This window comes from Entelurus aequoreus, linkage group LG10 (genome assembly GCF_033978785.1).
Source record: "Entelurus aequoreus isolate RoL-2023_Sb linkage group LG10, RoL_Eaeq_v1.1, whole genome shotgun sequence".
Classification (NCBI taxonomy): Eukaryota; Metazoa; Chordata; class Actinopteri; order Syngnathiformes; family Syngnathidae; genus Entelurus; species Entelurus aequoreus.
This window is the reverse complement of record NC_084740.1, coordinates 18,638,820-18,651,647: the sequence shown is the minus strand read 5'-3', so window position 1 is coordinate 18,651,647 and position 12,828 is coordinate 18,638,820. Positions and strand designations below refer to the sequence as shown.

General features: G+C 39.9%; 1 protein-coding gene across 1 annotated transcript in view; it reads left to right on the top strand.

Moving 5' to 3' along the window:
* The window catches only part of relb (v-rel avian reticuloendotheliosis viral oncogene homolog B), a 38,982-nt gene that overhangs the window by 15,392 nt on the left and 10,762 nt on the right, over positions 1-12,828 (top strand). Inside the window, 5 exon segments of the mRNA XM_062060230.1 lie at positions 5,343-5,639; positions 5,641-5,709; positions 5,910-6,076; positions 11,071-11,162; positions 11,223-11,354. Of these exon segments, the coding sequence (XP_061916214.1) occupies positions 5,343-5,639; positions 5,641-5,709; positions 5,910-6,076; positions 11,071-11,162; positions 11,223-11,354 (757 nt within the window).

Below are 12,828 nucleotides of genomic sequence, written 5' to 3'. Positions count from 1 at the left end.
GGAGGAATTCTTGTAATTGACTGTGTGTCGCTTTTAAAAGTGCTCCCCCTCTGGCCAACATATGTAATAACAAGTGTGTGTAAGAAATTAAAATGCGCCAAAATTAATAAACAAATAAAATAAATATGTATATAGAGACATACTGTAATAACCTGAAGAAAATAATGAAGATTAAAAACCATTTACAAACAAAATATAAACTAAAAGCAGTCGTTTTCTCACAATGTGTCGACTTTTGTGTGTGTGTGTGTCTGTGTGTGTGTGTGTGTGACAGTTGCTAAGAAGCCCAGCTGTAACCCGATTCCTACTTTCGTTTTAGTCGTCCTCTGCTGGCCGAGCCCACTCCGCAGTGTGCAAGGTCGCATTCTTAGCGCCAGAGCTGCTTCTCCATTGGTCGATTTTTCTGAAGCGACTTCCTTTTTCCGCACAGCTTAAGCCTTTTGTTTGGCGTTGTTGTTTAGTTGCTCTTAAACTAGCCGGCCATGACATGAGACATGAATTGGATGGTGGGAATTTGAGAGGCAGGATCTTCCCCTCCCTGCTCCAGTATGTTTCTTCTCGTTTTGTTCTCTGCAGGTTTGGATTCTTTCTGAATGATGTCATACTAAGTCACAGAGTAATGCTTTTATGGGAAGGAACTGAAATTAGTTTTGGCGTTTGTCGGAAAATGTGCATGTATGTCGACTTGATTGTACAAAATCCAAAACCGGTGAAGTTGGCACGTTGTGTAAATAGTAAATAATGATTTTCAAATCCTTTTTCAACCTATATTCAATTACATAGACTGCAAAGACAAGATACTTAACGTTTGAACTGGAAAACTTTATTTTTTGCAAATATTAGCTCATTTGGAATTTGATGCCTGCAACATGTTTCAAAAAAGCTGGCACTAGTGGCAAAAAAGACTGAGAAAGTTGAGGAATGCTCATCAAACACTTATTTGGAACATCCCACAGGTGAACAGGCTAATTGGGAACAGGTGGGTGCCATGATTGTGTATAAAAGCAGCTTCCATGAAATTCTTAGTCATTCACAAACAAGAATGGGGTGAGGGTCACCACTTTGTCAACATTTATCAACGAGCTATTGCAAGGAATTTAGGGATTTCACCATCTACGGTCCGTAATATCAACAAAAGGTTCAGAGAATCTGGAGAAATCACTGCACATAAGCGATTATATTACGGACCTTCGATCCTTCAGGTGGTACTGCATCAAAAAGCGACATCAGTGTGTAAAGGATATCACCACATGGGCTCAGGAACACTTCAGAAAACCACTGTCAGTAACTACTGTTCGTCTGTAAGTGCAAGATAAAACTCTACTATGCAAAGCGAAATCCATTTATCAACAACACCCAGAAACGCCACCGGCTTTGCTGGGCCCAAGCTCATCTAAGATGGACTGATGAAAAGTGTTCTGTGGTCTGACGAGTCCACATTTGAAATTGTTTTTGGAAGCTGTGGACGTCGTGTCCTCCGGACCAAAGAGGAAAAGAACTATCCGGATTTTTATAGGCGCAAAGTTGAAAAGCCAGCATCTGTGATGGTATGGGGGTGTATTAGTGCCCAAGGCATGGGTAACTTACACATCTGTGAAGGCACCATTAATGCTGAAAGGTACATACAGGTTTTGGAGCAACATATGTTGCCATCCAAGCAACGTTATCATGGCGCCCCTGCTTATTTCAGCAAGACAATGCCAAGCCACGTGTTACAACAGCGTGGCGTCATAGTAAAAGAGTGCGGGTAGTAGACTGGCCTGCCTGTAGTCCAGACCTGTCTCCCATTGAAAATGTGTGGCGCATTATGAAGCCTAAAATACCACAACGGAGACCCCCGGACTGTTGAACAACTTAAGCTGTACATCAAGCAAGAATGGGAAAAAATTCCACCTGAAAAGCCTCATAAATGTGTCTCCTCAGTTCCCAAACGTTACTGAGTGTTGTTAAAAGGAAAGGCCATGTAACACAGTGGTAAAAATGCCCCTGTGCCAACTTTTTTGCAATGTGTTGCTGCCATAAAATTCTAAGGTAATCATTATTTGCTAAAAAAAAGTATATTTTCCAGTTCAAACATTAAATATCTTGTCTTTGCAGTCTATTCAATAGAATATAAGTTGAAAAGGATTTGCAAATCATTGTATTCTCTTTTTATTTACCATTTACACAACGTGACAACTTCACTGGTTTTGGGTTTTGTAGATGAGTCGTCACATTTTATATCTTCTAAGAATAACACTTTAGAATTTAAACTTGCATATACCGTAATTTCCGGACTATAAGCCGCTACTTTTTCCCCTCGTTCTGGTCCCTGCGGCTTATACAACGGTGCGGCTTATTTACGGCCTGTTCTTCTCCGACACCAACGAAGAGGATTTTGGGGGTTTTAGTACGCAGGAGGAAGACGATGACACAATGATTAAAAACTTAATTTTCATATACCGGTAGGCTGGTTATTTTGATAACGTACAGGCGAGCACTTTGTATTACTTTGCACCGTTGTATTATTTGTACTCTGCACGAATGCTGTTCGCCATGTCAAAGATGTGAAAGTTTGATTGAAAGATTTATTGTTAATAAATGGGACGCTTTGCGTTCCCAAACAGTCATCTCTGTCCCGACAATCCCCTCCGTGGTAGCAGGAACCCCTATATACTACGGTAATTACACATCAAAACCCTGCGGCTTATAGTCGGGTGCGGCTTATATATGGAGCAATCTGTATTTTCCCCTAAATTTAGCTGGTGCGGCTTATAGTCAGGTGCGGCTTATAGTCCGGAAATTACGGTACTTTAGAGCAGGGGTCCCCAAACTTTTTGACTCGGGGGCCGCATTGGGTTAAAAAATTTGGCCGGGGGCCGGTCTGTATATATATATATATATATATATATATATATATATATATATATATATATATATATATATATATATATATATATATATATATATATATATATATATATATATATATATACCGGTATATATATATATACATATATATTTTATATATATATATATATATATATATATATATATATATATATATATATATATATATATATATATATATATATATATATATATATATATATATTTGATATATATATATATATATATTTGATATATATATATTTGATATATATATATATATATATTTGATATATATATATTTGATATATATATATATATTTGATATATATATATATATATTTATATATATATATATATATATATATATATATATATATATATATATATATATATATATATAGCGCACTTTCCGCGCACGCGATGATGTCACGTTATCGATGAGAAAATGCATTTTAGACGATATGATTTGCCTGAGCGGCTAGGAGACACCGTGAGTAGCAAGCGGTACAAAGTGGATAAGAAAAGACAGAAAGAAATAATAATTTTATTTTTATTTTTGTAATTTTTTTTTATACTTGGGACTTCCCGCGGGCCTGATTTTGGACGCTGGCGGGCTGGATGCGGCCCGCGGGCCGTAGTTTGGGGACCCTTGCTTTAGAGTAACCAGTGTCAGCTTGCACTTAAAATGATAGTAATGGGTTATACTTGTATAGCACTTTTATACCTTCAAGGTACTCAAAGCGCTTTGACACTATTTCCACATTCACCCATCCACTCACTGAACGACCACGACCCATCAGGAGCAACGGTGTCTTGCCCAAGGACGCAACAGCCTTGACTAGGATGGCGGATCGAACTAGAAACCCTCAGGTGGCTGGTACGGCCGCTCTACCAACCGAGCCACAAGGTGCCCAATCGATAGCGAACAAGAAAATACCTTGTTTTTTCAACCAGGGCGACGAAGAAAGCGAGCGTGAAGGAGAATGCTAAGAGGAAGCGAATGTTAATCAACTCACATCAATTAAGGTCCAAAGAGATCACATGTGTCAAACTCAAGGCTCGGGGGCCAGGTTTTATTTTGCTAGCGAAAGCTCAGAAATAATGTGCGTCAATAAAGCCCTTCATCTTTCTTACTAAACAATCTGGATCTACACCTAACATCCACTGTATTGATACCAAGTACAAGAGCGTATCTAGTCGATACTACTATGATTACATGGATATTTTTTATCATCACAAAATCTTTTTTCGTTTTTTAAAAATGTATATTATGTTTATAAACTCAGTAAATATGTCCCTGGACACATGAGGACTTTGACCAATGTATGATCCTGTATAACTACTTGGTATCGGATCGATACCTAAATTTGTTGTATCACCCAAAACTAATGTGAAGTATCAAAGAAGAGAAGAATAAGTGATTATTACATTTTAACAGAAGTATAGATAGAGCATGTTAAAAGAGAAATTAACAGTAAATGAACAAGTAGATTAATAATTCATTTTCTACCACTTGTCCTTAATAATGTTGACAAAATAATAGGTAGATAAATGACACAATATGTTACTGCATATGTCAGCAGACTAATTAGGAGTCTTTGTTTTGTTTACTTGCTACTAAAAGACAAGTTGTCTAGTATGTTCACTATTTTATTTCAGGACTAAATTGCAAAAATAAATATATGTTTAATGTACCCTAAGATTTTTTGTTAAAATAAAGCCAATAATGCAATTTTTTGTGGTCCCCTTTATTTAGAAAAGTATCAAAGTTTCCAAATACATTTTGGTACCGGTACCAAAATATTGGTATCGTAACAACACTATTTTAGACACACCATCACATCAGCGGCGCATGTATATGAAAAAAAATCAATTGTATTTGTTTTAATTGGACATCATGCAGTGGCAAGGTTCAAAGTTCAACATGGATGGATGGATGTTTGCAGTAACCATCCATTCAATGAAAACTGCAAAAAATTCCAATTCAATTTCCCTTAAAGACAAGTATACAAATACAAAGCACCACAAAAAAGGTTAACACGCCACACCTGCTACAAAAAAGCACTTCCTCCTTTATTTAGAAAAGTATCAATATACATTTTGTTACCGGTACTAAAATATTGGTATCGAGACAACCCTAGCACACATGTTAAAAGCCGATTTTGAATGTTGCTGATGTGCATTTATCTACATTTGTATTATTTAAGTTATGGCAAACAGCAAAACCTTGCTTATTTAAAACGATTTGTAAAATATGTGTGGAGGCTATAAAGTGTGTTTTATCCGATTAATCTAACAAAGTAATCGGTCGTTTATTCGATTACTAAAATAATCAATAACTGCAGCCCTAAATGCTTGTTTTGATTGACACTGTTAGATATGAACAATATGATTTTATAGTGTGGAACTGCACTCCATCAGCTCTTGTACAAGATAAGATTGAACTGTAACAATGTTATTTTGTCCCTCAGACAAGCTGCAGCTACGCACAGCCTCTCCAGCAGCCCTGCTCCTCCCAGAATATGTCTCGTCCTACACCGTCCTCGGGCCATCGTCATCTCCATCATCATCTTCATCATCATCATCTCCAAGCCGACCCCTCTCGGCGTGGTCTAGGGTGCCCGATGACCTCAAAGGCCGCCGGCCCCGTCTCCTCTCAGGGGCGCGGAGCAGAGGCAAATATGCTGGAGCGTGTTCTGGAGAAGCCCAAACTGGTGGTGGTCGAGCAGCCCAAAGAACGAGGCATGAGGTTTCGCTACGTGTGCGAGGGGCCGCTCGGCCGGCAGCATCATGGGGGCGTCCGGGACGGAAATCAACAAGACTCAGCCTGCCATCGAGGTACGGATACGGATACCGTTACACACCCCTGGTCATTTTCACATTTGTCGGAACTGAAAGTGGGGTTTTATTTTACTACTTTTCATGAGCAGGGGTAGCTTGAAGGATGTGGGCTGGTAGACAAAAGTCTGTTGTGTATCAGATGCTTCTAGTTTTCTGCATTTTTTAAATACTGATTGACATTTTAATGCCCCTTTCAGATTGAAGGCCCCATAGACCACTTGAAGAAGGTGACAGTCACCATTTCCCTGGTGACCAAAGACCCCCCACATCGGCCGCACCCCCACTGCCTGGTGGGAAAGGACTGCCCCGAGAAGTCGGGAATCTGCGTCGTGACGCTAAATCCTCACAGCAACAGACGACACAGGTGGGCATCTTTAAACTCCTTTATTCTGTATATCTGCTCGTGTCCCAGCAAGAATCCTACTGGTTTTGAGTGAAGTTCAACTTAGGTTGGCTGGGTCAAAGTTATTTATGTCCTATTTCTTTAATGCTAGATATTATTCTTATACTGATTGTATACTGATTATACCCAAAACCAGTGAAGTTGTCACGTTGTGTAAATGGTAAATAAAAACAGACTACAATGATTTGCAAATCCTGTTCAACTTATATTCAATTGAATAGACTGCAAAGACAAGATATTTAATGTTCACATTGAGAAACTGTTTTTGTCTTTGCAAATAATCATTAACTTGGAATTTAATGGCAGCAACACATTGCAAAAAAGTTGTCACAGGGGCATTTTTACCACTGTGTTACATGGCCTGTCCTTTTAACAACACTCAGTAAACGTTTGGGAACTGAGGAGACACATTTTTGAAGCTTTTCAGGTGGAATTCTTTCCCATTCTTGCTTGATGTACAGCTTAAGTTGTTCAACAGTCCGGGGGTCTCCGTTGTGGTATTTTAGGCTTCATAATGCACCACACATTTTCAATGGGAGACAGGTCTGGGCTACATGCAGGCCAGTCTAGTACCCGCACTCTTTTACTATGAAGCCACGCTGTTGTAACACGTGGCTCGGCATTGTCTTGCTGAAATAAGCAGGGGCGTCCATGATAACGTTGCTTGGATGGCAACATATGTTGCTCCAAAAGCTGTATGTACCTTTCAGCATTAATGGTGCCTTCACAGATGTGTAAGTTACCCATGCCTTGGGCACTAATACAGCCCCATACCATCACAGATGCTGGCTTTTCAACTTTGCACCTGGAGCAATACGGAGGGTTTTTTTCCTCTTTGGTCCGGAGGACACAACGTCCACAGTTTCCAAAAACAATTTGAAATGTGGACTCGTCAGACCACGGAACACTTTTCCACTTTGCATCAGTCCATCTTAGATGAGCTCGGGCCCAGGGAAGTGGTTCTGGGTGTTGTTGATAAATGGCTTTCGCTTTGCAAAGTAGAGTTTTAACTTGCACTTACAGATGTAGCGAAGAACTGTAGTTACTGACAGTAGTTATAATTGAATTTCATGTTACGCAAAAAGCACACACTTTATGGTGGTAAAATAGGTGTAAAAGGAACAAAAATGAATTAAAAAAACAAAACAGAAAAACTGAATATTGTTTTTTATATTGCTCCGAAAGAATAAGATCGCGGATACAAGCGGCCGAAATGAGTTTCCTCAGAAGGGTGGCTGGCATCTCCCTTAGAGATAGGGTGAGAAGTGCAGTCACCCGAGAGAGACTCGGAGTAGAGCCGCTGCTCCTTCGCTTGGAAAGGAGCCAGCTTAGGTGGTTCGGGCATCTCGTGCGGATGCCTCACGAGCGTCTCCCTAGGGAGGTTCTCGTTGCACGTCCCACTGGGAGGAGGCCCCGCGGCAGGCCAAGGACCAGATGGGGGGATTACATCTCCTCTCTGGCCTGGGAACGCTTCGGGATTCCCCAGGAGGAAGTCGCAAATGTTGCTCTGGAGAGGGAAGTCTGGGGGTCTCTGCTGGAGCTGCTGTCCCCGCGACCCGATTCCGGATAAGCGGTTGAAGATGGATGGATGGATGGATGGATTGCTCTTGTATTTAAATGTATTGTTATTGCTATTGTTATTATTTGACTTGTTGTGGTTTGTTCGTTACTAATTTATATCCAGGTTTTTAAAGACTATATGTATTCAAAGTTAAGTTTTGGTGGTACAATAAATACTCATGTTTTCAAAATAATGAGTAATCATGTAGTTCAATCAATCAATCAATCAATCAATGTTTATTTTTATAGCCCTAAATCACAAGTGTCTCAAAGGGCTGTACAAGCCACAACGACATCCTCGGTACAGAGCCCACATACGGGCAAGGAAAAACTCACCCCAGTGGGACGTCGGTGAATGACTATGAGAGTTAATGGTGATTACAATATCAATCAAAAGCTGGACAGTCGTCCTCGTATGCAGCCGCCCTGCCGAAAAACACACACACACACACACACACACACACACACACACACACACACACACACACACACACACACACACACACACACACACACACACACACTGTCACAGAACTCGCAAAACTCTTTAACTTTAATAGCCAGGTCGCTACATTGATTATAATTAAACATACAATTCACTTTACCTTGTTGATTTATCTTCTTTGTGTGCAGTGGAAGAAAGAAGTAGGGGGTAGGAGGCAATGTCGACAACGCCGTGGATACTTCCTTAATGTTTTAAAACAACACATCGCTTGTCCATTACCTTTTTTGGACTCATATTGAGCTGTAAAAACAAGAAAAATGCTGTACAAGTAGCACTAGTAGCTCACAACAGTGCTGCTGTGCTGATTGAATGAATGCCGGGCACAAAATGGCTACGTTGCGAGGCATTCACATGTGAATAATACTGTATAATAGACTGTATTTATTTTAGTCACATGTGAATAACGCTGTATAATAGACTGTATTTATATTATTCACATGTGAATAATGCTGTATAATAGAAAGTATTTATGTTATTCACATGTGAATAATGCTGTATAATAGACTGTATTTGTATTATTCACATGTAAAAAATACCTAAGTGTTTATTGTCTATTGTGAGCGAACTGTGGTGCTGAATTTCCCCCAGGGATCAATAAAGTACTTTCTATTCTATCTATTCTATTCTATTCAATGGGTGGATGAAATGTTTGTACACTAAGACAAGGTTTGTACAACAAAGCATATTTTTATTCGGTGTGTGGTTCGTAAATCGACAAGTGCGTACTATAAGGGGTTTGTAAATTAAGGTTCCACTGTAGTTTCACACTAGATAGCCTTGGTAAATAATCTGCAAGCGAGCTCGATTATGGTTTGTTCCAACCCGTGTCGTTGGCTCGTACAACACTTAAAACCTTTAGTATACCAGTATGTGGAATTAAATTATGGAATGGATTAAGCTAAGAAATGAAACAATGTACTAATATGATCCACTTCAAGAAACTCTTCAAACTTAAAGTGTTTACAAAGTACGAAGAAGAAGATCCACATTCTGAATTTATTTCATCCATCCATTAATTTTCAAAATAATTTTACTCATCTCACCATATGAAATGTAACTTACTTCACAGAGTATTATTTATTTATTTTTATTGTGATTACATATGGAGTACATTGTGAATAAATTCAGAACAGGAAGTGAACAAAAGTTTTACCAACTGTTATGTACAAACCCCGTTTCCATATGAGTTGGGAAATTGTGTTAGATGCAAATATAAACGGAATACAATGATTTGCAAATCATTTTCAACCCATATTCAGTTGAATGCACTACAAAGACAACATATTTGATGTTCAAACTCATAAACTTTTTTTTTTTTTTTCAAATAATAATTAACTTAGAATTTCATGGCTGCAACACGTGCCAAAGTAGTTGGGAAAGGGCATGTTCACCACTGTGTTACATGGCCTTTCCTTTTAACAACACTCAGTAAACGTTTGGGAACTGAGGAGACACATTTTTTAAGCTTCTCAGGTCGAATTCTTTCCCATTCTTGCTTGATGTACAGCTTAAGTTGTTCAACAGTTCGGGGGTCTCCGTTGTGGTATTTTAGGCTTCATAATGCGCCACACATTTTCAATGGGAGACAGGTCTGGACTACAGGCAGGCCAGTCTAGTACCCGCACTCTTTTACTATGAAGCCCCGTTGATGTAACACGTGACTTGGCATTGTCTTGCTGAAATAAGCAGGGGTGTCCATGGTAACGTTGCTTGGATGGCAACATATGTTGCTCCAAAACCTGTATGTACCTTTCAGCATTAATGGCGCCTTCACAGATGTGTAAGTTACCCATGTCTTGGGCACTAATACACCCCCATACCATCACAGATGCTGGCTTTTCAACTTTGCGCCTATAACAATCCGGATGGTTCTTTTCCTCTTTGGTCCGGAGGACACGACGTCCACAGTTTCCAAAAACAATTTGAAATGTGGACTCGTCAGACCACAGAACCCTTTTCCACTTTGTATCAGTCCATCTTAGATGAGCTCAGGCCCAGCGAAGCCGACGGCGTTTCTGGGTGTTGTTGATAAACGGTTTTCGCCTTGCATAGGAGAGTTTTAACTTGCACTTACAGATGTAGCGACCAACTGTAGTTACTGACAGTGGGTTTCTGAAGTGTTCCTGAGCCCATGTGGTGATATCCTTTACACACTGATGTCGCTTGTTGATGCAGTACAGCCTGAGGGATCAAAGGTCACGGGCTTAGCTGCTTACGTGCAGTGATTTCTCCAGATTCTCTGAACCCTTGATGATATCACGGACCGTAGATGTTGAAATCCCTAAATTCCTTGCAATAGCTGGTTGAGAAAGGTTTTTCTTAAACTGTTCAACAATTTGTTCACGCATTTGTTGACAAAGTGGTGACCCTCGCCCCAGCCTTGTTTGTGAATGACTGAGCATTTCATGGAATCTACTTTTATACCCAATCATGGTACCCACCTGTTCCCAATTTGCCTGTTCACCTGTGGGATGTTCCAAATAAGTGTTTGATGAGCATTACTCAACTTTATCAGTATTTATTGCCACCTTTCCCAACTTCTTTGTCACGTGTTGCTGGCATCAAATTCTAAAGTTAATGATTATTTGCAAAAAAAAAAAAGTTTATCAGTTTAAACATAAAATATGTTGTCTTTGTAGCATATTCAATTGAATATGGGTTGAAAATGGTTTGCAAATCATTGTATTCCGTTTATATTTACATCTAACACAATTTCCCAACTCATATGGAAACGGGGTTTGTAAAAGAAAAGGGGTAGGATTAAATAAGCTCTGCTTCTTCCCACTCCTTTTCGAACATGTTGAATAGAGAAACTGGAAATTGTGATGTATCATGTCGTATGCATGCATGTTCCAAATAAACTCAAACTCAAACTCTGATGATTCAACAGCTTTGCTAACCTGGGCATCCAGTGTGTGACGAGGAGAGAACTGGACGTCTCACTTCAGAGGAGAAAAAGCCAGAATATTGACCCCTTTCAAAGTAAGAAACTCACACTTCAGGCCTGTTTCAATACCATGTAATGGTTTGGTCTTCCTCCAGCTGGTCACTCCAAGGGCATCGAGGACATGGATATGAATGCAGTGCGTCTGTGTTTCCAGTGTGAACTGGAGTGGGAGGACGGCAGAACGGACAGCCTCAGCCCCGTGGTGTCCAACCCCGTTTATGACAAAAGTAGGAAACACGTCGACAACTAACTAGGAATTGTGTGCTGTTGTAAAAGAAGGTCCCTATTTATTTAAACAAGACCTTAGACAATAGATCAAGTTGAAGTTAAAGCTGTTAGCCATTCGAATTTGCATTTCCGCTAATTGCAGTTCTGCGACCCAGTGCTTCCCTGTCAGGGATTAGCTCCTGGAGACAAGTGTCCACAAGTGTAAGATTGTTCTCTCCCTTGGCCAGTGTTGGGCAGGAGCAGCATTACTCGTTAAACTCATTTTTCGGGAGCATGGTTGTCGCGTTGCTGGGTTTTTTTTTAAAATACAATTTTTATTTTTTTTACATCAAATAGAATTTCAGTACTGAAGCTACTTTTGAGGCCAAGTAGTGCGGTAGCATCCACAGAAGCTACATTTTCTAAGGCATTTCCAATCCTTAAACCAGTGTTTTTCAACCACTGTGTACCGTGAGATACAGTCTGGTGTGCCGTGGGAGATTATCTAGTTTCACCTATTTGGGTTAAAAATATTTTTTGCAAACCAGTAATTATAGTCTGCAAATGATGTGTTGTTGTTGAGTTTCTGTACTGTCTGGAGATTGGCAGACTCACCACGTTATACTCTTCCATATCAGTAGGTGGCAACCGGTAGCTAATTGCTTTGTAGATGTCGGAAACAGCGGAAGGCAGTGTGCAGGTAAAAGGGTATCTAATGCTTAAACCAAAAATAAACAAAAGGTTTATGCCCCTCAGAAAAGGCATTGAAGCTTAGGGAAGGCTATGCAGAACGAAACTAAAACTGAACTGGCTTACAAAGTAAACAAAATCAGAATGCTGGACGACAGTAAAGACTTACTGTGGAGCAAACACAATGTACATCCGAACATGACATGACAATCAACTACGTCCCCACAAAGAAGGATAAAAACAACTGAAATATTCTTGATTGCTAAAACAAAGTAGATGCGGGGAATATCGCTCAAAGGAAGACATGAAACTGCTACAGGAAAATATCAAAAAAAGAGAAAAAGCCACCAAAATAGGAGCGCAAGACAAGAAGTAAAACACTACACGCAGGAAAACAGCAATAAACTCAAAATAAGTCAGGGTGTGATGTGACAGGTGGTGACAGTACACCTACTTTGAGACAAGAGCTATAGTGATGGTTATGCTTTAAAGTCATATCGACGGCGTGGCGTAGTTGGTAGAGTGGCCGTGCCAGCAATCGGAGGGTTGCTGGTTACTGGGGTTCAATCCCCACCTTCTACCATCCTAGTCACGTCCGTTGTGTCCTTGGGCAAGACACTTCACCCTTGCTCCTGATGGGTGCTGGTTAGCGCCTTGCACGGCAGCTCCCGCCATCAGTGTGTGGATGTGTGTGTGAATGGGTGAATGTGGAAATACTGTCAAAGCGCTTTGAGTACCTTGAAGGTAGAAAAGCGCTATACAAGTATAACCCATTTATCATTTATTTATTTATCCAACAATTGC